This window comes from Theropithecus gelada, chromosome 15 (genome assembly GCF_003255815.1).
Source record: "Theropithecus gelada isolate Dixy chromosome 15, Tgel_1.0, whole genome shotgun sequence".
Taxonomy (NCBI): domain Eukaryota; kingdom Metazoa; phylum Chordata; class Mammalia; order Primates; family Cercopithecidae; genus Theropithecus; species Theropithecus gelada.
The window spans coordinates 4,775,848-4,802,900 of record NC_037683.1 but is presented as its reverse complement, the minus strand read 5'-3'; the positions used below and the strand labels follow the sequence as shown (position 1 = coordinate 4,802,900).

Below are 27,053 nucleotides of genomic sequence, written 5' to 3'. Positions count from 1 at the left end.
GGCCTGGGCAGAGCCAGGACCTGAAGGGTGAGCCGGCTTTTGCTGGGAGTCAGCTGGAGAGACCACAGTGTGCTGGGTCATGAAGGCTCCTTCTGGAAAGGCTAAGCCCGGTGGGAGGGGAGAGTGGGAAGGGGCAGGGGGGCTGACTGGGGTTCCAGGGCCCCAGGGAGTCAGCCCAGGTCTGTAGTTTGGGAAGAGCACTAGCTTCAGATGGGGGGGCCACTGTGGGGCCAGGAAACTGGGACCCACTCGGTGCAGGTACCTTGCTGGGTGATGAGCCATGGCATGGGGGGCCATGAAGCCATGAAGGGGGGACCCCAGAGGGTGATGAGCCATGGCACGGGGAGACCATGAAGCCATGAAGGGGGGACCCCAGAGGGTGATGAGCCATGGCACGGGGAGACCATGAAGCCATGAAGGGGGGACCCCAGAGGGTGATGAGCCATGGCACGGGGAGACCATGAAGGGGGGACCCCAGAAGGACAGCCTGGGATGCTGGGGAGGTGCATCCTCCTAGCCCTGATGAGGAGGTGGCAGGGCTGGATGAGGCGTGGCTGGCACAGACGGCTGGTGGGCACGTGGACTCCTCCTTCCTGGCGGCTGCCCCCCCGATGCCGGTGCACGGCGGCGGCTCAGTCAGTGTTTGTTCCCGAAGCTGCCCAATCCCATCCACTCCCCAGGGGCAGAGGAGCTGGCACCAGGGCTGGCCGGGAATGTGCTGCTCTCCAGAGGCACGTCCAGAGGCTCCTCAGGGCCCTGCCAAAGGCTGATTGTCCTCACGCCGTCAGCGCCAAGCCGGCCTCTCCTCGCCTGCAGATGGTGCCAGCCCCCACCCCCTGGCTCGGAGCAGGCAGGCAGGCGGCAGTCTTTCTGCCAAGTCTTAATCGGTCCTCCTGCTCCTTTGCAAACAGAAGTGGAGAGTGGGCCCCAGGGCCAGGGCCTCCCACCCTGCCCACCTCAGAGAACCGAGGGCTCAGGTCCCAGACGTGCCTGGGTGACGTGGGGTCACCCATGTGGGGGGGAGTGTGAAGGAGCCACCGCCTGTGGGATCTTGGCAGGAGGGCAGCAGGGTGACTGGGGCCAGCAGATGTCTCTGGTGTTCTGGGGAGCTCAGCGGGGTTTTCCAAGGGGAACATCTGGACAGGGAGCCACTGGAGGGAGTGGTGGCTTCGCGAGATGCATTTGATCGGCCCACAACAAACAGTCTGCACCACAGACCCAGGAAAGCTGGGTCCAGAGGACCCTCGGGGAGATGGGAGAGGAGGGACCACCCCTCACTGTGCATCTGGGGAGACTGAGGCAGCACTGCGTGGGGAGAGAATCAGAGCCTCCTGACTGCCAGCCAGTGCCCGGAACCCCTGGGAGATGAGAGAGGAAGGACCACCCCTCACTGTGCATCTGGGGAGACTGAGGCAGCCCTCGGTGGGAGACAATCAGAGCCTCCCGACTGCCAGCCAATGCCCTTTTGTCGGCACCTCCACTCAGCCCTGGAGCTGCAGGTCGGGTTTCAAATTGGCTTCCACGGGTCCTGTGTCAGCTGGGACTCACAGCCACCTGGGAAGGGTGGGGTGGGGAAGGGGGAATGCGCAGGCTCCCCGCCTCCTGCCAAGGCCCCTGCTGCATCAGGAGGCTTTCCCCAGGCCCTCTGTCTCTCCCACACTAGTGCACCAAGACCTGCGGGGTGGGCGTGAGGATGCGAGACGTCAAGTGCTACCAGGGGACCGACATTGTCCGTGGTTGCGATCCACTGGTGAAACCTGTTGGCAGACAGGCCTGTGATCTGCAGCCCTGCCCCACGGAGCCCCCAGGTGAGGAGCGGGGAAGCTGAGAGTGGGTCTGGGGCCTCCCGGGGGAGGTGAGGACAGAATCAGGGCCTGAAGGGTGAGCAGGCATTGTTCATGTTGATGGCGAACCTGGGAACCAGCTTGAGAGACCAAGGTGTGCTGGGAGTGGACGCTCCCTCCCAGCATGGCTGAGCCCCACTGGGAGGGGAGAGTGGGAAGGGGAATGGAGGAGGCCTGACTGGGGTTCCGTGGCCCCAGGGAGCCATGCTGAGACCTGTACTTTGGGAAAAGTGTCAGCTTCAGATGGCGGGGCCCCTGAATCCAGGATGACTCAGCTGGAATGGCCAGGGGCTGGCACACAGGGGGCAGGGAGGGGAACAGCTGAAGCAGGGCCTGGGCACCTGGAGGAGGGACAGGGGACAGGCTCCATGGGGGTGCCCGGTGCAGGGCACGTGATGAGTTCTGTTTTGGATACATTGAGTGGTGGACGTGGACGGCCCTTGTGGACCCCTTGGGGATGCTTAGGCCTCCAGGTGTGGCATCTGTAGCTCCTCTAGGCATCACTCCTCTTGGGACACAGATCAGATCACCTTGTGTGATCTGGGACAGCGACATCTTGGGGACGGAGATGGGCCAGGAAAGAGGTGGCAGAGAGCTAGAGATGGAGACCCACCATGGGGTGGGAGGCCCACGGCACCTGCCCCTGGAAAACTGCACGTAGGGGTCCTTGGGGTTTTCACCCCTTGGGCACCTCCTGAAACTGCCCCGCTTCGCCCTGTGTTCCTTCTCCAGATGACAGCTGCCAGGACCAGCCAGGTACCAACTGTGCCCTGGCCATCAAGGTGAACCTCTGCGGGCACTGGTACTACAGCAAGGCGTGCTGCCGCTCCTGCAGGCCCCCCCACTCCTAGGCCCGGCAGCTGCAGCCCCTTCCAGACGAAGACCCAGCGCCCCTCCTGGGGCTGCTGCAGCTTCTGGGGCCTCCACAGACCCCCCTCCTGCAGGGCATGCTGGCCTGAGACGTGGCACTGAGTCTCGGCTGTCAAGAGGGGACTTCCCACGGCCCATGGACTTTTGTGCTCCTGGGGCAGAGACTCCGGCACCCACTGGCCTCCCCCAGACAGGGCCACCCGTGCCGTGGGAACCTGTCTGTGTTCCTGCGTGGATCCTGTGTGTGTGGCTCCCACTCCCCAGCCCCCAGCAGCCCCCAGCCGAGGGGCCCGAGGCCCACAGCCAGCAGTGGAGGTGTCTTGCCCCGGGCCGGCAGCCCACGCCCTCTCTAGGTGGCAGGGCCTTCTCAAGGAAACTTGCAGGCGAGCCCAATGTGGGGGGGGCCTCCCTCCCTCGGAGACCACAGGGTGAGAGGGACACAGGCAGCCAAGGAGGCCCAGGCGTGCTCCCTCCTATAGAGCCCCTCCCGTGGAGCTCTCTTCCCGCCGCACTTTCTACCCCGGGCAGAGGCGATTGCCCACGGGACGTTTGGGGATGGACCGCGGGCCCCGCCCCTGCAGTCAGCATCAGTGCTCATCTATGTTAATAAAGTGGTCCTATTTATGGTGGCATCATGGGGTCTTGGTTGCTTCTGGCTGGAGGAGTGGGTTGCCTGGGGGCTTGGTGGGCCCGGGCCTGGCTCTGTGGGGTCTCTCCAGCTTGCTGAGGCCTGGAGTGCAAGGGTGGGCCGGCGGGGGCCACAGCACCTGCTCCGAGGAGAAAGACAGGTGCAGATAAAAGGCAACGAGAGGCGTGGGAAGCGTACAGGGAGGGCGTTTGGGGACACTGGGACTCAGGCACCGGAGGAGGAGTGGAGTTGACATCCGAGCCCATCAGCAACTGGTACAGGACCTGTGGGGGCAGGGGTCAGAGACCTTGGCTAAGGTGTAGGGCACCCACCTCCAAGCACGTGGGCAAGAACAGAGGAGATGAGGCAGGTATTGGGGGCCCGGGGCTGGACCCACCTCAAGCTCTAGGAAGCAGCACCGTCACTGCCATTCCTGGAGCTCATGGAGGACTTCCTGACCTGGACTCATGGCTGCAGGAACACAGGGGCTTCTGGGGAGGGGCTGCTTCGTGGACCCAGCAGCAGGAGTGGCTTCTCCAGACGAGAGGGTGGGAAGGAGCACTTGGGAGAGGAAAGCGACACAGCTGGAGGATGCCGCATGGGAGGAAGGACGGGGCTGTACTGCCTGGAGAGGGCCCCAGGAGGTGTTTCCGTGCACACAGGCGGCCGGGAGGTGAGTGGTTGCCAGGCTGCTTCCTCAGTGTGAGGCCAGGTTGTCCTCAGACTGGGAGCCAGAGCAGGGTCCATCGCAGCTTTAGGGTGGCTTCTGAAGGACTTGGGACTCTGGGGAAACTGAGGCAGCACCCCCCCCCCGGGTTCTTGTCTCTGAGTGTGCCTGCATTGAGGGGCTGCAATCACTATGGTCCTTTCCATCCCTAAAGTCCAGGAGTTAGAGGCCCCTGGGATGGACTTGCTCAAGGTCCCCAGCCAAGTCGCTGAGCCAAGTCGCAGAGCCAAGTCGCTGAGACCTGGGGGTCTGAGGCCTCTCTGTCCACCTCACCCTGTGTCCCCCCTCACCTCGCTATTCTTCTCTCCTCCTCTCTCCCTCCACCCACATCTTCTTCCTGTCTTACTGTTTTCCTCCCAGCTGCTCCTTTCTGCCAGCACTTACTGTATACACTTACTGTATGCCAGGTTCTGTGCCCAGCACCTCCTCAGCTCTCCTGCCTGGGTTTATCTTCCAAAGGTCCCCACGATACAGGCATCGTGATTACCCCATTGTGCGGAGGCTAAAACTGAGGTCCAGAGATGCTCAGTCACTTGTCCCAGGGGACCCAGCCTGTCCCCCAACAACCCTCTGTCCAGGGGCTCAGAGTCCATCCTGGTAGTTCTCAATGCTGGAGGATGGATAGCCACCCGGGAAACTCAAAATCAAACGTGGCCCACTGCTGTGCCCCCCAGCCAGAGAGCAGCTCTTGGCCCCGCCGGGTAGAGCCCTGGCCCGACTGGCCGCATCCTGAGGGAGAAGCTGACTCTGCCTCCTAGAAGTTGGAAAAGCGTGGGTGTGGACGGCCTGGACACCCGGGAGGACTGAAGACGCTGCACGGGGACGTGGGAGATGTTTTATTGGCCTTCACTTTCCTCAGGGAGCCAGCGGCTCCCCCAGCAGGTCCCCACGGTGGAGAAGAGTGAGCTGGGAGGGATGGGTGTTTACTTCGTTTCAAAGAGATCTACATATCTACAGAGAGAATGGAGACCAGAAAGGAAGTGGGAAATTGAATCAGAACAGCCACAGCACGGGCCAGCTCGGGGCCCTCACCCCCACCCCACCCAGCCCACCCCCCACGCTGACGCATCAGAAACACACTTCACAGGACGCACAGGGGAAGCCAGAGGTGTGGGCGGGCCCCGGGGGCCAGGGCTGCGAGGGACCTCAAGGGTGAATGCCACTGGCCTATCCAAACCAGGCAGGGGAGAAAGTAAGAAGAGGTAAACAACTGAAAACATAACAATTATGTCTTCGCCAGCCTCTGGAAACTGGTGATTTCGTTTTTGAGTAAGGGCAAGAAGTGTCCTGCGCAGGCCACCCCTCAGCTCAGGGAAGGCCACTGCCCTGCAAAGCCTTGTCTTTGAGGACGGTGCCTTCCCTGGGCAGAGAGGGGCTGCCCCGGCCCTGGGGCTCCATGGCAGGGCCCAGAAGGAGAGGGAGAGCCCCAGAGAGGGAAGGGGGCTCCTGGAGCCAGGTTGCTGAGAGGAAATAGTTGCCTCTTTCTGGTTGAGGAAGGGCTGCCTCCCTGACAGCTAGTGTCCCGGGGTTTGGGGCATTTCTCTGGGGTAACCACTGACGTCATTTCCTTAGCAGCAGGAGAGCCGGTGAAAATTCCCAGGAGACCTCAGCCTGGGTGGGTGTGCTTGAGGGAGAGTGGGCTCAGATGAGGTCTTCAGATGGCAGCAGTAGGTTCCAGCTGCTTGGGGTCCACCAGGAGCTGGGACGGGCCTCCTAGGTCCTGCTGAGAAGCAGGTAGGGGAGGTGACCTGCAGCTCTGTCTCCCTTGGAGCTCTCAGTTCCTATTGAGACCCAGAGCCTGAAGACCTCTGTCCTCAGGGTCTCTCTGTGACCAGCCCCTCATCACACAAGATGGGGAGACTGAGGCCCAAGGGTGGGAAGGGTCAGCCAAGTCTCATGGGGAACTCGGGGGTTTTCAAGCCCTGGGCCACGGCTCTGCCCAACCTAACGAGCCTCGGGCTGCCTCCATGCACTGCCGCTTGCTGGCCCTGTTTCTGGCTGAGCACTGGGTCTATACGTTTCCGCGTTGCCTCTCCCACGGCAGGTGGGCTGCGACATGGCCTCTCCCTCTCCCCGTGCCTCCCTCTTCCCCTAAAAAGCCGGTCGGGGCTGAGCATCCCAAGGGCCCTGCTGCCCCTGAAAGTCTCCCTTCTAGGGGGCAACCTGTCCATCTGCAGGGGGCTCAGCACAATGTGTCTCAGCCTGGGCAGATATTTGGCACTTGAACCCTGGAGAGTGTGTGTATGAGAGGGACAGACGGGTAGGGGAGAGAGAGAGAGAGAGAGGGAAAAATAGAGGAAGAGAGAGAGGCCAGAGTTCAGGGTGGAGGGGCAGAATCCTTGGTCTGCAATTGCCAGGAAGGGCCTTGCTGCAGAGCCCTGGGCCTCACTGAGGTCATCCCTTCCTTGAGCAGGTGAGAAGGCTGAGACCCAGGGAGGGGGTGACACATGGAGACCTCCTGGGATGGCCAAGTTGTTGGGTCTGAGACAGAAGCATCAGGAGTATCGGTGGCCTCCGAGCCTGAGAGCCCTGGTGCACGCCCGGCTGGCTGTATGGTCACCTGGTCCTTCCAGCCCCAGGCCCCAGCTGTGCCTCCCCCCAGGACACGTTTGTGTTCAGTGAGCCTTATCCCTGCCGTGAGCCTGGGGGCTCCCCAAGCCTGGGCCTCCCCTGAGGACAGGGATTCGAGGAGGGCTCAGCCAAGCCCCACTTGGGGCCTGGGGCCAGGTGGGTGTGCCACAGGAATCCCCCCATGGTCTCAGGACCTTCCAGGCCAGGGTCCCGGGGGCTGGCCCGGGTCACACGTCGGTGCTGATGCTGCGGCTCCGGGCGAAGGCCTCCCGCATGGCCGAGAGGCGGTTGGGGTTGAGCGCCTGCAGGCCCCCGAAGCCCCCCGCGGGCAGCTCCACGTCCTCCTGGCTCACGCTCTTGTAGAGCACGCGCTCCCCGCCGTTCAGCACGTCCTCTTCCTCCTCCGGCGGCTCCTGCAGGAAGAAGGCGGGGGGCTCGCAGTGGGAGCAGCTGCGGCACAGGGTGCGGGCCTGCGGAGACTTCTGGCTGAAGGAGGTGGAGGCAGTGGGGTAGAGCGCCGGCCCGTTGGTCAGCACCAGGTTGCGGTTGGAGTGCAGTGGGGGCAGGTGCGAGTGAACGGCGAAGTCCGGCTCCTCCTCGTCCTCCTCCGACTCGTCCTTCTTGCAGCAGTAGTACTGCGGGCAGAGGGACGGTGACCGTGTGGCCGCCTGCTCCCACCCCAGAACCCACACGCGGGAAAGGCTACCCCTGACTGGGGAGGGCAGACAGGCACAGCGGGAGTCGGGTGGCCCAAGCCCAGGCCTGACACCTCAGCTGTTTAACCAGTGCTATGGGTCTGGCTCAGGCCAGGCACAGTGCTGAGCGCTTCACGACGATCCACTCATCTCTTCCGCCCAGCCACACGCAGGTGTGACTGTTATCTCATTTTGCAGGTGGGGAGACTGAGGCACGGAGGGGTTCGCAGCCCCACATCAGCAGAGCTGGGGGTCACAGGCACTGGCAGCTGTGTTGCCTCGCCCTGCCCCGATGGCTCCCCATTATCTCTCAGGGAGACATGGGGACCCTGGAGGGCCCTGGAGTGCAGGCGGGAAGGGAGTGCTTACTGCGGCACCCGCTCTGGGCAGCTGGTGCCCTTGGCTAAGTCCCTTCCTGTCTCTGAGCCTCATTAAAAGCTCTGGGTGAGGGGAGTCAGGCACGTCTTACTGAACCCCGTGGTGGGCTCCCGGCTGCCTTCTGCTGTGTGGCTTCTCTGCCACAGGGCTTTCCCACTTCCCGGGCCGTGACCCTTGTGGCCTTCACGCGGGGCTCCCTCCCGAGGTAGGGGCACCCTCCGGGCCTCCCCGCCCTGTCCCCTTCCCTGCCGCCCGGGAGTACCTGGAGCCGGCAGTAGCACAGAACAGCGATGATGCAGAGCAGAATCACAGTCGCCAAGATGCCCCCGGTGATGACCACGGTCCCGGCTGTCATCCGCCCCCTTCTCCATCAACAGCCTGCAACACACGCCGCCAGCTTTAGAGCATCACGCTTCCTCACCACAAAAGTCACCCGTGCTATTCTAGAGAACTGAGAAGACAAGCCTGAGGGGAAAAAAAGCACTCCAGGATGTGCCCGGGAGAAGCAGGGGCTCTGCCTGGGACGGGCTGCAGGAGCAGCCCCAGGCCCTGCTCTGCCTCAGCTGGCCTCTGTCCCTGCCCCTCTCCCAGACTCAGCTTCCACATCTGTAGAAGGTGGACGCTAATAGCCCAGGGTTTTGTGACGCTTTTACAAGCGTGTCTCTCCATGCTCAGCGTAGCATGCTCTCAATGAATGGCGTCCTTCCAGCCTGGCTCTACAAGCTCGCACGTTTTAAAATTTACCCAAATGCAGTCAAGCCGAACATATGGTTTTGTAACCTGCTTCCCTGCATTTTCATCTCACCATTATTCTGTCATATCCTTACATTTTCTTCTGCAACATAATCTCTAGCCCGATTCCATTGTTTCATGTAACCGACCCCTTTTCTTTAAAATGCTTAATTGTGGTAAAGCACACATAAAATGTACCATCTTCTCCATTTGTAAATGTGCAGCTCAGTAGCATGAGGTATATTTCACACTGTTGGGCAACTAATCTCCAGAATTTTTCATCTTGCGAAACTGAAAACCAGTTCCTGCCTGACGTTTGGGTTTCTTACATTAAAGAAATATTTCTAGCAATGTTTTAATAAGCGTCTTTGTAGCTAAGTAATGGGAACCACTGGAACCTGCTTCAGTGGCTTTCAGGATACATTCTTAGAAGTGGGATTTCCAGGCCTAGGGACATGCCCTTTGCAAACTCCTTCTTACGGAGAACATCCACCAAACACGAGGCAGGGAGGCTGGAGTGATGCTGTCAGTGGCTGCTGCATTCAGCTCATCCCTGTCCTGGGGTGTGCTGATAAACCAGCTCTCAAAGCTCCCGGCTGGGAGCATTTGCTGATTTTTGTGGTGTAGATTTTCTTACCATGGCCAGTTGCAGTTCAAGCAAGGTTTGACAAGCAGCTTACAGCATTCCTGAATGCTTCACAATCACCTCTCACAAAACAGTGGGAGCTGGCGCCACTTCCCTTCCTCAATTTCCCAAGCCTCATTTTTTTTTTTTTTCTTGCTGGGGGATGGGGTGGAGGAAGAGATTGGAGTATTTTAAAGGAAATCACAGAGCATATCACTTTACCCATAAATACTTCAGTGCAGAATCTGACGGAGGAGGATTTTTAAAAAATTACCCAGCCTACGTTTAGCTTTCTCCTGTCATCTTGGAAATGCCTTTTTTACAGTTGGTTAGTTCAAATCAGGATGTAGTTGCGTTTGGCTCCTTTTGCTCTAGAACGGCTCGAAACCCATTCACGCCCCGCACCCCCACGTTGTTGATTAGAGAAACTGGGTTGTTTATCTGACGGAATTTTCCATGCACTGGAACTGGCCGCAATTCCTTGCATGGCATTGAACATGCTCCTTTATCAGTGTTTCTCCTCTAAACTGGCTTCCTGTTGCATCATTTCCAGGGGCCTGATGTCTGCTGTCCCTCTCATCTTGACATCACAATCAGCTAATGGGCGCAGCTGCTCTCGGCCCGTTCTCCCGTCGCCAGGTTCCCGTGGGTCTCCCGGACCATTGCTGTAGCCTCCTGTGCATGACCTGGATCTGTTACTTCACTGGGAGTTACAAAGTAGTAACTTTCCATATGGTGTCCTTCCTTCCGCGTTTATGAGCTCCAGTTCTTCTTGAAAAAGCTCGAAAGCACATTCCCTTATCATCTGTGTGGCTACCCTAGCATGTGGCCTGCAGAGGGAAGTCTTAGAGGTTCCGTTCCTCTCTTTATCAGGGATCAGAATGAGCTGGTGCCCTGAGGTTTGTAGCTGTGTGTGTGCCGGGAGGATGGAGAACAGGCCAGCCCAGACCCGCACCTCTCAGTGAACCAAAGGCTGCCCCTGTCCCGTTTGCAGGCCCCACGTCCCTGTTGGTCCCAGCCTGTTGTCTGCCCCAGCTTGCCTTTCTGTGTGGAAACTCGCCAGTGCAATCTCACTGATTTTTGAAAATATATTTGATGTGTTTCAATCCACTGCAGTCATGATTCTTTTTGATATTCAAATGATCCCACTAGGGAGCAAACTGAGGCCTGGAGAGAAGTGACCTGCCCAGGCCCCAGCACCAGTAAGATGAGGGATCTGGGTCAGGTCAGGGCTGGATCCGCTGCTACCATCCACCTTGGGGCCCCTGCCGCCCTACCCCGACTGCTAAACCCCATATCTCCTCCATATGAATGTCCTGAATACCACAGCACCTTTGGGGAAGCACATGCTGTGCTGATATCAGGTTTGGGGGTGCTGGCCTAGCCATGGCCCTCTTCTTTGTGCTCTGAGCCAAGAGGCTGGTGGCCACATCTGAGCCCTCTGCTGCTGCCCTTTGGGCCAGTTTACTGGGTTCAGGATGGACGTGCACCCCACACTGGGTCAGCTGGCCTCTCTCCTGGGAAATGGAATTAAAACCTGAGACACTGGCCGGTCCCTGCTGGTCGCTTGACCTTGGGTAGAGACATGAGTGCTCAGGCTGTGGCCAGGCTGTAGCCACGGGTGGAGTTTTCAGCCACATGTTGGAGAGGCAGAAGGCGCTGGTCCCCGGAGGGGGCGAGGAAGGCCAGCCACAGCTGCGGGAGAGATTGCCGTTGTGGTCCTGACTCTGGTGCCGATCCCTCCCTGACACCTGCAGAGTGACTCCTGCTGTGTGCCTGTCACCTGGAGTGCATTTTTGCTATTTGCACCCAGGTAATTATGGCCCCACTTCACCAATGAGGGCACTCGCACAGCTTGGGAGGGGTTGAGGGAGGTTGAGGCTCATGCCCGAGTGTTGTCTGTGATCATGCAGGGATTAAAATTCAGCACCACCCTCCACTAGGGGCCATGGCTGGGGGCCCACGGCTGGGGCTTACTGATAGCAGTGGGGGCCACGGCTTTCCCATAGGGAGCATGTCCCTGGGTGGAGGGGCTCCCACTGCTGTCAGGCTGAGACTGCAGGGACGATGGAGACTGCAGGTGGCCGTGGCTGGGCTGAGGGGCTCCCTCAGGGACAGGTACTGCGGAGCCATACAGGACACTCAGGCTGGGCCCTCAAGTGCCAGCCTGGCTCTGCCTCGGGTTAGCTGCAAGAATGGGCCTTCAACGCCTCCATTCCTCTGCCTCAGTTCCCTCCTCTATAAAACGGGAGACCCCCAGGGGTTGTGTGGGACAGCAGCTGCACCGTGCTCAGTGCTGTGCTGATGTGCTTAGGATCGCATCCCTCCCCGGGTCTGAGTCCTTCTTCGGGTCCCTGAGGGAGCTGGCCCCGCTCGCTGCAAAGCTCTCTCTCAGGTCTGAGATGCAGCTGGTCCCTGGCTCCGCCCGGCTGCAGCTCCTCTGGGTCCAGGTCTCCTCCAGCAGCGAGCGGCCTGGCAGTGTGACGGGAAGGGTGCCGGCTCAGGCCAGGTGCCCAGGGCTGTCAGCAGCCACCCTCCAACACCCGGGCTGGTCCAGCTGGAGCCTCTCAGCCTCGCTCGGCAGATACACGCCCGCCTGCCGAGGAGCAGCAACGCCCGAGACGGCGCCAGGTCCCAGGGCCAGGCATGGCCGACAGACACACACTCCACTGGCAGCTCCACCAGCGCCCGGCCTGACATCAGCCCACAGTTCACTCCGAGCAGCTCCCAGCAACACGGCCTCCCTGGGCCCCCACCCTCCTGCCTCCCCTCTGCTCTTGCTGTGCTGCACCCTCTGGGATGCCTATCCCCCCGGGCCTACCACACCATCAAAGCCCAGCACGCGCCCTCCTCCTCCAGGAAGCCTTCCTGAACTTTAACGCACACCACAGAACTTCAAAACTTCAAACGCCAGAGCTGAGAAGGACCACATCCCACCCCTTCATTTAATGGGGGAAGAATACGGACCGCCTGCTGCCCTCCCTGAGTGCTCACCTTCAGCCTCCTCCCTGGGGACTCCAGGACTCTACTCAGCTGTGGCCCAGGTGACACGCGCCTGAGGGGCCTCCGTCCTGCTCTACTCTTGCTGGTGACCTTGGGTCAGAGGCCTCTCCCTGGGTTCAGTTTCCTTATCTGTAAGATGGGTGTGGCAGGGTTTAGACACTGATTCCTCCCCACTCTGGGGGACGTGGAGTTTTAATCGGCCCTGCCAGGAATCCAGATGATTTAGACACCCAACAAAGTCAGGATTATGAAAATGTAAACAAGCATCAAGTGATAAAGCAATAAAGCCAGATGACACCCTCCAAGGGTAGGCAGAGAAGGGAAAGGGCTACAGACACTTTGGCTCCCAAGGATACTTGTGCGCTGAGAAAGCTGAGTGCCTGAGAGAACAGGGGAGGACTTGGGTGCTCAGGGTGGTAATGGATAGGGGAGGAACCAAAGGAGACTTCCTGGAGGAGGAAGTTTCTGAGCCGGGCCGTGAAGGATGGGCTGGGAGACGGAGAGGGTCTGTTGGTGCTGGGAACAGCCCAGACCAAGCCTTGGAGGCAGAGCCATGCGGGTCAGGCCTAGTGACAGCCTGGCGGAGGCCACTCTGCCGCCTGGTTGTGACTCGGGCCACCCCCCTTTTCCAGCTCCCTTGAAGCCTCCGCACTGCCAGCCAAGGCAATTTGGCGAGAATAGCGCTGAATTGTTTATCTGCCCCCTGGGACCATAATTGGTTTTAAAGCTTTATAAATGGCTTTGCTTCCCTGTTCCCACCCCGGGTTTTTACAGGGACAGGTTGTGAGACGGGGCTCCCCTGTGCGTCCCCCACCCCTGTCCACAGAGTCTGTGGCGAGGGGGCCTGGGCGGGCAACAGTCCCCTTCTGAGGGCCCTGTCTAGTCTCTGCAGCCGGCAGGGAGAGCCAGCTGCGTTTACAAGCTTCAGTTGTCTCCTGCGGCACCGGCACCGAGGAATGAATGGCGTGGAGCTGGGGGTGGGGCAGGAAACACCTGGCAGCAAAGCCAGACACCAGCCTTCACCTGCCTCCCCCGGGAGCCCTCTCCCCACACCCGCCTTTCCCTGGCAGGAGACCCCCTGCTCACCGCCATCTGGGCCACACATCCTGTGCTGAATTTCAGACTCTGCTAGTTTTCTGTCCCTCTTGCCACGTCTCCCTCACTTGCCTTAAAGCCCACAGGAACGGACCCCCAGAGCCTATTTATTTTGTGCCCCAGCCCCAGCCCCTGCCACTGCCTTGCATGGTGCAGGGCCCAGGCGACGTTTAATGAAGGCTTCTGTCTGCCTTGTTCACCTGAGATGCCCAGCGCTCGTGGTAGGAGCCAGGGAGAAGCCAAGGCCTGCATCCTCGGCACTGGCTGTGCCCTCTGGCTCATCCAGCCCCGCGCCTTCCAAACCAACCGGGCCCCAGGACAGGAGAGCCTGGTCAACACACAGACGCCCCGACGGCAGTGCAGTTGCACGGGCCCTGCAATCTGACAGCTTCACAAGCGGCCCCTCTAACCAGGTGAGGCGGGTGCCCACCATTTCCAGATGGGGAAACCGAGGCCAGGGCAGAGAAGGCCAACCCTGGGGGCCCAGGGCAGAGCTGGACCTGGAACCCAGGCTTGTTGCCTCACGGTCAGACTCCTCCCCATGCTGGCGTCTCATCGAGGGCTTACGGAGACTCAGAGTGCCTTTTCCTCCACAAACACATCTGTCTGGTTACAAAGACGCTCCCACTACCTGGAAGCCCAAGGGCCCCGGCGTCCTCGATCGAAGGAGAGCAGCCCGCAGAGTTCCTGTCTAGACCTCCTGCACATTTGTTCCTAATTTCATGCTCCGCGGGCTCCCAGATGCCGGCGTTCAGTAATAAACAGACGAGGAAGTGCTCGGCTGCCCTGCGCTGCCGCGGTTGGTCTCTGAGACGTTATCCAGAGCCCGGCTGGGAGTGGGCTGGCAGGAGGGAGTCTGGGGGCCTGGAGGGCAGTTCCCCACAGCACCTGGAATGTCTGTCTTCCCAGCTGTATCCCCAGCTCAGCGGCGGGGGAAATGGGGGCAGTGAATCAGACCCCTGCCCACTATAGGTTCTGAGGGTCTTGCGGTCTGTCTAGGAGGCAGAAAATGCCCATAGCAGGGGGACTGGTGCTGCCAGGCTTGGCACGGAGTGGGGAGCTGGTGTTCGGAAAACTTGCCTGTGCCCAGGGTTTGCCCCCGTGGTTGCCTGGATTCCTTGGAGGGCCCCCAGAAAGAGCACAGGGACCACGGCACGGCATCTTGCTGGCCATTTCTGAGGTTTCACGGATTTCCAGAAGCTCCCCCCAGACCGCAGCTGGAGAGCCCCCTGGGGTCAGTACCATGGAGGGGCTCTAAGGGTCTGTGGTTCACTGCCTAGCAGGAGTGTGTTTGGCACAAAAATGCAAATGGTGATGCCTGGGGGTGTCTGTGCTCTTGAAGAATGGAAGCCATTTCCACGTTGGGCCAGCTGGAGCTGGGCAGTTGGGTGGGAGTGAGGCAGGGGTGGGATGTGATGGGGAGCAATGGGTCCCTGCCTTTCTCAGGACTGTCATTCAACCATGTCAGGGGTCGTAAGAACCAGCGTGACCTCAGCCAGGCTTCGCGGGACTCTGTACATTCATCTCATTTCACCCTGGGACCCCCCAGTGCGGGCGGCTTTCCCAGGTGGTGGCGTGAACTGAGGCAACAGTGGTTCAGCCACCGTCCAGAGCCCACTCCCGAGGCCATAGGGGAAGCAGGGGGTCTGACACATCTCTGCAAGGAGATGACCTGACCCATATTTTCTAGGGAGTAAACTGAGGCCAGAAGAGTGAGAAGATCCACTGAGCAACGGAAAACCCGACTGGACAGACGCCGGACCTTGCTCTTCAAGGAGTCTTGTTGAAGCTCAAAGCCCATCCCTGTCTGGAGTCCAAGCCACAGAGGCCAGTCTCAAGACCAGTTTCAGCTGACACGCGACCGGGGCGACCCAGGGCTGGAGCCCTGCCTGGCCCACCATGGGCATGGTGTGGAGCTGAGAAGGGGAGTCGAGGGGTGCTGTGGACCAGGAGGAGAGGAGCTGGAGCCAACGCCAAAGCTGTGGATGGCTGGGAAGCCCTGGAGCCATAATCAGGAAGCAAGAAACTGAAAGGAGTAGGTGATTGTCCCCCCTGACCTGGTCCCCAGGAAATCACTGTCTGCCAACCTCAGGAACCATAGGGCGGGACAGGGAGTGTCAGGATCAGGCCTCCTGGCCTCTGTCATGGGGCTGTGCCAAAGCCTCCTGGGGGCTTCCTGGTCCTCAGGGGTCACTGCTTCCTCTGACCCAGTGGGCAGGGTCTAACCTTCAGTACAGTTAGAGACTGAGTCAGGTGGAGCTGAGAGAGCTCCCGCCAGGAAGGTTTGGGAGGAGAGGGGGCCCTGGCTGAGGGCTGCCTGGCTGCTCCCTGGGTCTCCTGGAGATGAGTGGCTGGGACTCCTGGGCTGGAGCTTTGGGTGGTCTGAGGGAGGTGGGGCACTCAGACCATCACCCCAAGAGTCAGGCCTGCCTCAAACCTCAGCTTCTGCCCAGTCTAGCTGGCCCTACTTTCTCAGGCTAGAGTCCCTGAGGCTCTTTCCTGGGATCTCCCTGGGAGCCCCTGGAGCAGAGAGAGGGAAAGGAGACAGAAAAAAGAAAACGGTGATGGGGGAATGGGAGACGAGCCTGGGAGGGGAGGGGAAGGTGGGAGCCCAGTACTCGCCAGGACCTCACTGCTGCCATCTGCCCAGGAGGCCAGGAGTGGCCACGGAGGCAAAGGTGAGAGATCCCCACACCCTGAGCCGTGAGGTCGGGCAATGGGGAAGCTGGTGGCACTCCCTGCTTTGGCACCAGGGAATCGCAGACTCTGCTCAAACACCACTGGCCAGTCCCAGCCCCTTTCTGCTGAGACCGAGTCAGAGATGGTGGGAGATGGGGACACCACTGGCCCTGTCTGGGGCAGAGCAGCAGGCAGTGCCATGGAGGGCTCAGATAGATCATGCTGGCAGGAGGCCTGGCCTGTAGGGCCCTTCTGTCAGGCAGGCTACCACGCTGCTTAAGGACCTTGAACAGAAAGATCTGGGGAATAACTTGGAAAAATAAAGCTTGAGTTGTGGCCGCTGCTGTCAGGCCTGGAGTTGCCACCTCGGGCTCCAGGTTCTGCTTGCCCAGAGGAGGGAACACCTGGGCTGTCTGGCCCAAGGAGGTGGGATCCCAACTCTGGGGTGGGGGTGGGCTCAGTGGTACAGAAGAATCTAGCATGTTGAGGGATCTAGCATGCTGGGGGATCCAGCATGTGGAGGGATGTAGCACGTTGAGAGATCTAGTGTGCTGAGGGATCTAGAATGCTGAAGGATCTAGCTTATTAAGGGATCTAGCATGCTAAAGGATCTACCATGTCGAGGGATCTACCATGCTGAAGGGTCTAGCATGTTGAGGGATCTAGCATGTTGACAGATCTAGCCTGTTGAGGGATCTAGCATGCGGAGGGATCTAGCATGCTGAAGGATCTAGAATGTTGAGGGATCTAGCACGTTAAGGGATCTAGCATGTTGAGAGATCTAGTGTGTTAAGGGATCTAGCATGCTGAAGGATCTAGCATGTTGAGGGATCTAGCATGTTGATAGATCTAGCATGTTGAGGGATCTAGCATGCTGAAGGATCTAGCATGTTGAAGGATCTAGCCTGTTGAAGGATCTAACATGTTGAGGGTCTAGCAGGTTGAGAGATCTAGCATGTTGAGGGATCTAGCATGCTGAAGGATCTAGCATGTTGCGAGATCTAGCATGTTGAGGGATCTAGCATGATGAAGGATCCAGCATGTTGAGGGATCTAGCTTGTTGAGATATCTAGCATGTTGAAGGATCTAGTGTGCTGAAGGATCTAGCCTGTTAAAGTTCGAGTATGTTGAGGGATCTAGCACGCTGAAAGATCTAGCATGTTGAGAGATCTAGTGTGTTGAGGGATCTAGCATAATGAAAGATCTATCATGTTCAGGAATCTGGCATGTTAAGAGATCTAGCATGTTAAGGGGTCTAGCATGCTGAAGGATCTAGCATGTTCAGAGATCTAACATGTTGAGGGATCTAGCATGTTGAGAGATCTACTGTGCTGAGGGATCTAGCATGTTGAAGGATCTAATGTGTTAAGGGTCTAGCATGTTGAGGGATCTATCACACTGAGAGATCTAGCATGTTGAGAGATCTAGCATGCTGAAGGATCTAGCATGTTGAGGGATCTAGCATGTTGAGATATCTAATGTGTTGAGGGATTTAGCATGCTGAAGGATCTATCATGTTAAGGGATCTAGCATGTTGAGAGATCTAGCATGTTAAGGGATCTAGCATGCTGAAGGATCCAGCATGTTGAGAGATCTAACATGTTGAGGGATCTAGCATGCTGAGAGATCTAGCATGTTGAGAGATCTAGCATGCCAAAGGATCTAGCATGTTGAGGGATCTAGCATGTTGAGATATCTAGTGTGTTGAGGGATTTAGCATGCTGAAGGATCTAGCATGTTAAGCGATCTAGCATGTTAAGGGATCTAGCATATTGAGAGATCTAGCATGTTTAGGGATCTAGCATGTTGAAGGATCTAGCACTAGTATGTTGAAGGATCTAGCATGCTGAGGGATCTAGCATGTTGAACAACCTAGCATGTTGAAGGATCCAGCACTAGCATGTTGAAGGATCTATCATGTTGAGGGATCTAGCATGTTGTAGGATCTAGTGTGTTGAGGGATCTAGCATGTTGAAGGATCTATCATGTTGAGGGATCTAGCATGTTGAATGATCTAGTGTGTTGAGGAATCTAGCAGGTTGAAAGATCTAGTGTGTTGAGGGATCTAGTAGGTTGAAAGATCTAGCATGCTGAGGGATCTAGCATATTGAGGCATCTAGCATGCTGCTGACCCACTCATTGTGCAGTTGGGTGGCTGTGCTCACCAGAGAGGGGGCCTTGCCCAGGGTCACTGGGCACATCTGCTGCGGAGTGAGACACAGGCCAGTCACCCTGAATGGTCGTGGGCACTAAGTTGTTGGTAGAGGGAATGGGAGGAGGGCAAAGGACTGGATTTCTGGATGCTGAGCTCAGCAGTCTCTCCCAAAAGCCCCTCCTCTCCTGCTCTGACCACCTCGTGGTCTGAAATATTTATGCACATCCCTGAAGAAGCTCGTGGTTCAGGCCCATCTCTCTGTCAGGCCCTACAACTGTTGACATTGATGATTTCAACACAGCAGAGAAACCTGCTCTTCAACAAGCAGAATGCTCAGCAATACCCCTGGGACCTGGGAAATCCCGTGAGCTGGGGCTCCTGCCCATGCCATCCTGTGTTGCCCCACTGGGGTTCCCGAACTGTAGGTCTGAACAGGTTGCTACCTCGCTCAAACACCCTGCATGGCTCCCCATACCTCTTAGTAATAATAAGCACAGGATCCTGTGCCAAGCACCACTATCTCTGTGCCAGGAGGGCATGGCACCCTTCTCCAACGTCTCCTTTAATTGCTGGGACAGCCAAGGCAAGGATTATTATTATGCTCATTTTGCAAGCAAGGAAATAAGAGAGCCAAGGAGCCTAGTGTGGGGAGAGAAAAGCACAACGTCACATGGTGAAGGGTGAGGGCTCCAGGGGTGAACATGGTGTGCCACATCAAATCTGATGTCTCTCCTTTTCCTTCCATCCTCACCCTCAGCTTGCCTGTAGGGACGGGGTAAACTCGCCCACTTCCCTGCATCAAACCTAAGCCTCATGAAGGCAAGAACCTGGTTTCCCACTGCAGTCCTCTGGCCACCAGGGGGCGGCACAGTGCACGCACACAGTAGGGCAGCATTGGCGCTGATTCCAATGCGTGGAGGGCCGCTGGGCACACTTGCACTGCAGGCCCTGAGTGGGCTGGGCTCCTGCCCCCGTGACCCCCACCCTCACCTAGCTGATCCCCAGTGTTTCCCAGGGGGCGGTAACAGCAGCACAGAGCTGTAGGCCAGGCCAGGGCTCCAGGCCGCCAGGAGAAGGTAGATGAGATGCATCAAGAACTTTCTGGGCTGTGGTTTCCTGATCTCCCGGCCGTGGGTCAGGAAATGGGGGGCGGGACAGTGGGGCTTGAAAACTCCGGGCAAGTCCCAGCTCAGCTACCCACGGGGCAGGTTTTTTCTCTCCCTTAAAAATAACAACGTGCAGAAGTTGGGTTTGTAAAACCCTCTCTGCTGCTGGACTTAACTTTCCTTCCTTCCGTCCTTCCTTCCTTCCTTCCTTCCTCCCTCCCTCCCTCCCTCTCTCCCTCCCTTCCTTCCTCCCTCCCTCCCTCCCTTCCTTCCTCCCTCCTTCCCTCCCTCCCTCCCTTCCTTCCTCCCTCCCTCCCTCCTTCCCTCCCTCCCTTCCTTCCATCCTTCCTTCCTTCCGTCCTTCCTTCCTCCTTCCTTCCGTCCTTCCTTCCTTCCATCCTTCCTTCCTTCTGTCCTTCCTTCCTTCCTTCCTTCTTTCCTTCCTTCCTTCCGTCCTTCCTTCCGTCCTTCCTTCCTTCCTCCCTCCCTCTCTTCCTTCTTTCTTTCCTTTCTCCCTCTTTCTCTCTCTCTTTCCTTCCTTTTTTTCTTTCCCCTCCCCTCCCTTTTCTTTTCTCTTTTCTTTTCTTTCTTTTCTTTTCTTTTCTTTCTTTTCCTCTTCCTCAAACTGAGCCCAGATCCTAGTCCCAGTTCAGGACCTGGAAGGTGGACGGGAGGGAGGGCCAGGCCAGGACTTGCTGGAACTACCAGAGCTTTCGTTTATTAAACAAATAACTTAGCCCCGTGCTGGGCTGGGGACTCCCCGGTGCTTCAGTGAATCCCATAGGCACGGCTGGCATAGATACTTTGAGCATCCTCACGCAAAGACAAGGAAACGGAGGCACAAAGAAGGAGGAAGTGCAGGCTTTATACAATTCCAGGCCTTTACCCACCAAAATGGCCCAGCACGTTGAGATAATGTTCGATAAAACTCCTGCATGCTCAGTAAAGCCCTTTTTGACTCAGCCTTACGAATAGGAGCAGACGGAGTCTCTGCTCACCGGGGACATGCCTGGAGTCCCAGGAGAACCCTGAGAGCCAGTAGACACATGGAAGGCACCCCAGACCCCAGCCAGCAGCGTGGGCTGGAAACTCTGCCCCCAGCTAGGAATTCCAGCCCTTACCAAGCTCTTCTCTGCCTGAGGGGCCGCTGGGTGTCAAGGGGCCAACAGAACAGCATTCTCGGCCAGGACATGGGACACATGGGGCCAGGTTGAGAAAGAACCCTGGATACTCCCATTGCCTTTTGTGAAGGAAGCTTCCGGGGATCCTGAGAGAGGCACCAGCCCTGAAGCTGCTGGCCCTGCCCCCTGCGTTGGCAGAAAGCCTCTCTCCTTGGGTCCCTCAGCAGGCAGGCAGGCTCTGGACAGGGCAGGGCCCAGCTACTGGGGTATCCTGGTCTGTCTTCCAAGGCCCAAGCCCAGCCCACCCCACTCACAAGCAGCTGCCTCCCTTCTGGGTCTACCTTGCACTGCCATGACCACCTCCTGCCAAGCAGCCAGCCTCCCGGGGCCAGGGCAGCCTCTTCCGCAGTGGCAGGCGCCTGCTATGCTCTGGCACTGGACCCCTGCCTCCCAACCTTCTCCATCCTGGGTCCACCACGGTGGGCTTTGTATTTACCTAGGCCAGGAACCAGGTGCTGTTTCAGATGGGGGAGACATCAGGGCCCAGCCTCAGGGCACTGCCCACCTGGGTGTTTTGAGGGGGCAGTAACTGCGGCTGAAATGACACCCACATTGCTCCTGTTGGGGCCGTGCACAAAAAAAGCTCATCCTGCCCCTCCTCCTGGCTTGTCTCCCTGCAGGGGACCCTGCCTGGCCTTCTCCACAGCCAGTGTGAGCTCTCCATAGGAGAGGTTGTCCGGTCCTCCCTGGTGCCCCCATAGCGGCCTGTCCCTCACACTGGGATTGCACCAGCATCCCCCGAATGCACTGAAACCTGACTGCAGGCTCTACCCTGCAGCTTCAGGCTCTACCCTGCAGCTTCGGACTCAGGTGGGCCGGGAACATGCCTTTCTCCCAAGTGCCCAGGGGATGCTGATGCTGTGGGTGTGGGGAGCACACTGGGAGAACCACTGCCCCGAAGGATGGCCCCCAAAGCAGGCCCGGCCCGGCAGGGGCTCCTCTGAGTGAATCCTCACTCCTTGGGACCAACCTGGCCCTCACCCTAAGCCTGTCTGTGTGGCCTCTGCCTCAGGACAGGGACCGCTCTGGGGATGCACCTGCTGGCCTCAGGGGCTGTCCCTTGGCCTGGGAGACCCCTGGCACCCCCACTGCCCTCTCCCTTCGAGGGGACTGACTCCTTCTGGCCCTTTAAGATGATGCTGGGCCTCGCCTTCTCCAGGAAGCTTGCGTGGCCTCCCCCACTGCTTCCTGCCTGGCCCACCCTGTTCGTTTTCCTTGTTTTTCTGGAGCTACTCCCTTGGCCAGCCTCCCGAGGACACTATGACCTCGTGTCCAGCTCCACAAGGGTGGGCCCCCAGTCTCACCTTGATACACAGGCCTGGTAAACAGTGGGTGCTCCATAGATGCCTGTGGGCTGAATCACTGGCCGAGGCAGAGCCCCTGGGAGCCAAGCACCCTGGGAGGGCTGAGGTGGTGCCATGCCCCTGTGGGATTTCTTGTGTAAGAGAATCGCGACTGCAACTCCAGGGAGCAGAGATGCACCCCCCTCTGCCATCGGGGAAGTTTTGGAAAAGTCAACCTGAGCTCAGAATTGAGCTCACTCCTGGGCGACCTGAGAGGGAGGCCGAGGGTGTGTCCAGCAGCCACTAATGTCCACCCCACTGGTCAGGTAGACTGGGAGCCTGGAGCCATAGATGAGCGCCTTCCCTCTTCCGCGAAGATGCCCACACTGGTTGTGCCGAGGGGCTCATACAAGAAGGGCAAAGGGGTGGGGAGGCTGAGCCCGTGAACATTTCCCTCTCCAGCCAAGGGCTTGCCGACTGCTGACTCGCAGCCACCCTCCTTGCCTTTCAGCCACCACCCTGGTCCTGCAGCCTTGCAGATAACTATCAGTCTGTGCCTCCCCCAGGCCTGTGACTTCTTTACTTAAAGCACCATCAGCATCAACTGGGAGCTTATTAAAATGCAGAGTTCCAAGTCCCACCCAGGCCCATGGGGTCAGAAACTCTGGGGGTGAGGCCCAGCAAGCCCCCGAGAGGATTCTGACCGATGCTCCTGGAGAGCAACAGGCTGATCCTGGGCTGCACATTCGAATCACCTCAGGCAGTTACATCTGCCCCAGACCTGGCAGCATCCCAGGCCACTGACAGGACAAGCTCCAGGGGTGGGCCCAGGAACCAATACGTGCATAGCTTTGCTGGTGGCGCCAATGTGCAGGCCAGGCCGAGGCCCTCTGAGTTAGGAACATGGAACGTGTGTGAGTGCAGTGTGCGCCTGTGCGGTGCGGGTCAGCAGGAAGCAGAGCGCCCCCTCATCAGTCTTTACAGGGACCTGGGTCATGTTGATGAAGGTTTTCCCCCTGTATTGCTGTGCCCATTCTGCAGATGAGCACACAGCAGGGAAGTGATTTGCCAAGGAAATGCAGCCAGCAGGAGGCAGACTCCCCCGTCTCAGCATTTCTTCTTGCTCAGCCAACCAAGCAAAGTGACGCCTGGAGTCGGCTGTTTCCTCCTGTATCTCATCTCCAGCAAATCCTGCCCATTTAATTTCCTGAGTAGCTCCAGAGTCCAGCATCTGTCCACTGCCATCCATGCCCTCTGCCAGCCCCAGCCCAGGCCACCTCTACTGCCTCCTCTGCCAGCCTAGGTCATGCACCTGCTCCCAGGCCCTCACCTCCATGCCCCCTGCTCCAGGCAGCCTGTGCTCATGCCTGTTGATACCACCTCTCCCTCCCAGGCCTGGATGCCTCTGAGGCTGTGTCCACATCTGCCTGGGAGTCAGAAAGAGTTGGGCAGGAATCCAGACTCTCCCCATTAGCATCGGGGCGACCATGGCCTCAGTCTTGTCTCTAAAACAGGAAAATTATGACAATCTCCAGCTTTCCTCCCTCCTCTCCATGGCATCTGCTGAGAGCCAGCTGCGTGCCAAGCACAGTCCGGTGCTGGGGTCAGGGTCCCTACCTCATCCTGGCTGAGGGAGACGGGCTGTTGGCAGGCTAGATTTGCACCCCAGCCCTGAACCTCAGACACTGCCCAGGGGCTAGTGGTGCCAGTGGCTTCGATGGCGCCTCACTGGCCTCTCGTTGGAATTTCCCTTGCTAAGTCTGGGCTGGAAGCTCCAGGGCAGGCCCGTCTCAGCCACATCTACTCCCCCTCTGCCACCCCCAGATCCATGGGGCAGGCTCTCAGTGATGACGGGGTGGCCAGTGTGGAGCAGGCTCTGGGGCTGCGGGGACATTTCTGTGACTGTGCCAACTGGTAGGACTTCAATTACGTTTTAACAAGACAAGATCAGCTTGTGTAGACCACGCTGCGGTTTGGTTTCCTGTCCCAGTGGCTACGTCCAGAGCTGTGCTCTCGGAATAGTGCCAAGGTTTCCTTTGCAGCACATTTGTTTCCCGTAAGGCGTCCCCATCAGTCCATCCAAGGAATCTCTCTCAAACACAGCTCCTGACCTAGGCCCCAAACATCTGATGTCCTGGGTCCTCCAATGTTGCTCCTGATTTACATTTCTGGCCTCACCTGCACTGCCCCAATGCCCTTTAGACTTGTCTGGGTAAGAGGTTGTTCCTCTGGCCTCCCAGCCACCAACTTTGCATTTTCTTGCTTCTGGGCCTTTGCTAGTGCCATTCCCAGGACCTTGAACTCCCCTTCAGCTCTGCATACTGAGATTCCTGGCCATCTGTCTCCATGCTCCTTGAGCAAGCCTTTCCTGATTCCCACCCTTGAAGATGGCTCCCTCTTCTGGGCTCTAGTAGCACCCACCGTCTGCACCACATGTTTGGCATTTATAGGTATCAATAATTCAGCAGCAAATATTCCTTGAGCTCTTACTGCATCCTGGCCTAGCTTTGGGTCCCTGCTTTTGTGGAGTTTTCAGTCTTGTGGGGGGACATGAATGTGCACTGTGATTTGGGGAGTGCAGAGAGGGAGAATGGGGAGTGTTAACAGGGGTGGCAGCCAGGAGAGATGGCCCTGAGTGAGGGGCCCAGATGCTGAAACCTGAGGATGAGTAGCGAGAAGATGGGAAAGAGCACCCTGGGCAGGAAACGGCATGTGCAAAGGCACAGAGGTGGGCAGGACAAGGCAGGACCTGGAGAAGCTCATCCTGCTTGGAGCATAAGAGCAGGAGGGGGACAAGACAAGAGGGGTGAGGTCAACAGAGACCTGGCAGGCAGCAGGGCGTTGGTGCCTAAGCCAGCCTTCCTGGAGCCCTGTCCCTGCCTTCCCTGTTACAGCTTGGTGCTCCTTACTCTCCAAAACACTTTCCGGGTCAGTCTTCCTCACATTTTACATGCATCGAGTTGCCTGGGGAGCAGGGCTGCAGGCCTGTGCATTTGTTTTTGTTTGTTATGTTTTTGAGATGGAATCTCCCTCTGTTGCCCAGGCTGGAGTGCAGTGGCATGATCTCGGCTCACTGCAACCTCTGCCTCCCGGGTTCAAGTGATTCTCCTGCCTCAGCCTCCCAAGTAGCTGGGACTACAGGTGTGTGCCAGCACACCTGGCTAATTTTTGTAGTTTGAGTAGAGACGGGGTTTTTGCCATGTTGGCCAGGCTGTCCTTCAACTCTTGACCTCAAGTGATCCTCCTGCCTTGGCCTCCCAAAGTGCTGGGATTACAGGCGTGGGCCACCGGGCCTGTGGGATCAAACTGCTTCCCAGTAACTGAGCTGCATCCCAGCCAGGACTGTGCATTTCTAACAAGCACCTGGTGTTGCTGGTGCGGCATCCTCGGACCACACTTTGAGGACAACGGGCTGCAGCCCTTGGCTTCTGGGACATTGCGCTCTCCCCGATTTCTCCCTCCCTCCTTGGCTGGCTTATCCTCCTCTCCTGACCTCTAAGCGTGAAGGGGCCCAGGGTCAGGCCTCAGGTTCCCTTTCCTTCCCCATATCCACCCGTCCCCATATCCACCCTTCCCACGGTGGCTTCCTGCTCTTTACAGCTGCCAAGCCATGTATCAAAAATATTGCCTGCTCCGTGGTTACTCTTCACCCACTTGACCTGCTTGGTTTGTACCTTCACCCCATACTTGGCATAGTATACCTTCATTTACTGTCTGTTTCTTCCCTCTGGAATTGGAGTTGCTGAGGATAGGAGCTCAGTCTCTTTATTCTGGTGCCTGGAATGGTGTCCTGGGCCCACGGTGGGCACCTGTTGACTCTCAGCTGAATGAGGACTGAATGCGTCCAGGGGAAGGGTCAGAAGGGGCTGGCCAGGAGAGTCACTGGACCGGTTCTGCTTTTGGGAGTGGCTCTGTGGCTGCGGGTGCAAGGCAGGCACGGTGGGGTGGGTGTGGAGGCAGAGTGGGAGGAAGTCGTTCAGAGGCTGTCATGGTCAACTGTAGGGAGGAGGTGGTGGGCTGGAGAGAAGGGGATGGGGGATGAGTGGGAGGGAGCACTAACAGGGCTCGGTGGTGGTTTGATGGGGAACAGGGAGGAGTCCTGGGAAACCAGAGGCTTCTGGCCTGGGCGGCTGTGAGCGGGGAGCCCCCGAGTTTGCCATGCTCCTGTCTGGGAGCACCAAGGTGGGTGCCACTTGAATCCGGGCTGTGCATCACCTTGGCTAAATTTCTTGGTTCCTCCATGTTTCAATTTGATAAAATGGAGATGACAGTAGAAGTCACCCCATAATCGGTGGGGGGGGCCTCACCCTTGTTGTGCAAAGCAGCATTAGCCAGAGTTTCAGCCAAGATGGGGTAATGGGGACCAGGCTTGCCCTCCTGCTTGAAGGTGACACCAGGTGACGAAGGGAAGCACTCCTCAAACCATGGGGGAGAGACAAGGAGGGTCCTGTGGTGGCCCCAGCTCCCTCCAGCTGGAATCCCAGGCTATGGTGCAGGGAGCTCAGGTGCAGCCCGCTGGTCTTCCTGAGTTGCGGAGAGAGATGATAGCCCAAGGAGACCAAAGTCGCTGGAGGTCACAGGACACAGAACTGGGGAGTAGCCTACTGCTCCGTGGGGAACTGTGGGGCCACAGGGCTCTGCAAAGGGTCCCCCATGAGTAGCTGGCTGAACAGTGACTCAAATGTGAACAAAACTACCTGAGGCAAGAGAAAGAACTAGTTGATAGGATTCCAGGGAACAATATTTGAAGCTCTCACAGGTCCAGAAATAGTTCCTCTTCCCACCAATCAGGGAAGGTTTCTAATTCATGAAGCACTGGGTACAGCACTCAGAAGGGTTTGGACTAACAGCTGCTCTAGTCTTGCCTAACAAAGCTTAAAAGCAAGGCCTGAAAGGATCGAACTGTTTCCCAGTAACTGAGCTGCATCCCACAACAGACCTCACAAATATGTATTGCAATGTAACTATGAAGTGGAATTCACAATGCCTGGCATCCAGTAAAAAATGTACCTGGCATGGAAAGAAGCAGAAAAATACAAACCACAATGAACAGAAAATCAATTCATTGGAACTAACCCAGAAGTGGCACAGATGATAGAATTAGGAGACAAGGGTATTAAAACAGTTATTAACTGTAGCTCATATGTTCAAAACACCAGAGGAAAACTTGAGTGTATTAAGTAGAGACACAGAAGATACGCAAAAGAACCCACCAAACTTCTAGAGATGAAAACGTGACAATGCCTAAGATGAAAAATACAGTGGATGGAATTAACCTCAGACTAGATATGGCAGAAGAAAAGATTAGTGAACTTGCAGAGAGCAGTAGAAATGATCCAAAATAAAATAGAGAGAAAAACATCAATAAATGAAAAACCAAACAGAACGTCAGTGAGGTGTGGAGAAGTTCAAGGGGTCTGATATATGTATAACTGGAATCTCCAAAGAAGTTGGGGCTGGTGCAAAAAACAATTAGAATAA

The 27,053-nt window shown here is 57.7% G+C and overlaps 2 protein-coding genes across 4 annotated transcripts in view; one reads left to right on the top strand and one right to left on the bottom strand.

Annotated features, from left to right (window-relative positions):
* Positions 1 to 3,349, top strand: part of ADAMTSL2 (ADAMTS like 2) — a 43,164-nt gene extending 39,815 nt beyond the window's left edge. For all 3 annotated transcript variants that reach the window (XM_025359865.1, XM_025359864.1, XM_025359866.1), the window contains exons 18-19: positions 1,664 to 1,808; positions 2,577 to 3,349. In XM_025359865.1, the coding sequence (XP_025215650.1) occupies positions 1,664 to 1,808; positions 2,577 to 2,695 (264 nt within the window). In that variant the 3' untranslated portion in view covers positions 2,696 to 3,349. The remainder of the gene's footprint in view (positions 1 to 1,663; positions 1,809 to 2,576) is intronic.
* A 1,544-nt stretch (positions 3,350 to 4,893) lies between these two features.
* The window catches only part of FAM163B (family with sequence similarity 163 member B), a 34,916-nt gene continuing 12,756 nt past the window's right edge, over positions 4,894 to 27,053 (bottom strand). The window contains exons 2-3 of the mRNA XM_025360078.1: positions 7,976 to 8,091; positions 4,894 to 7,275 (exon numbers count right to left, since the gene is read on the bottom strand). Coding sequence (XP_025215863.1) covers positions 6,868 to 7,275; positions 7,976 to 8,068 — 501 coding nt within the window. The 5' untranslated portion in view covers positions 8,069 to 8,091 and the 3' untranslated portion in view covers positions 4,894 to 6,867. The remainder of the gene's footprint in view (positions 7,276 to 7,975; positions 8,092 to 27,053) is intronic.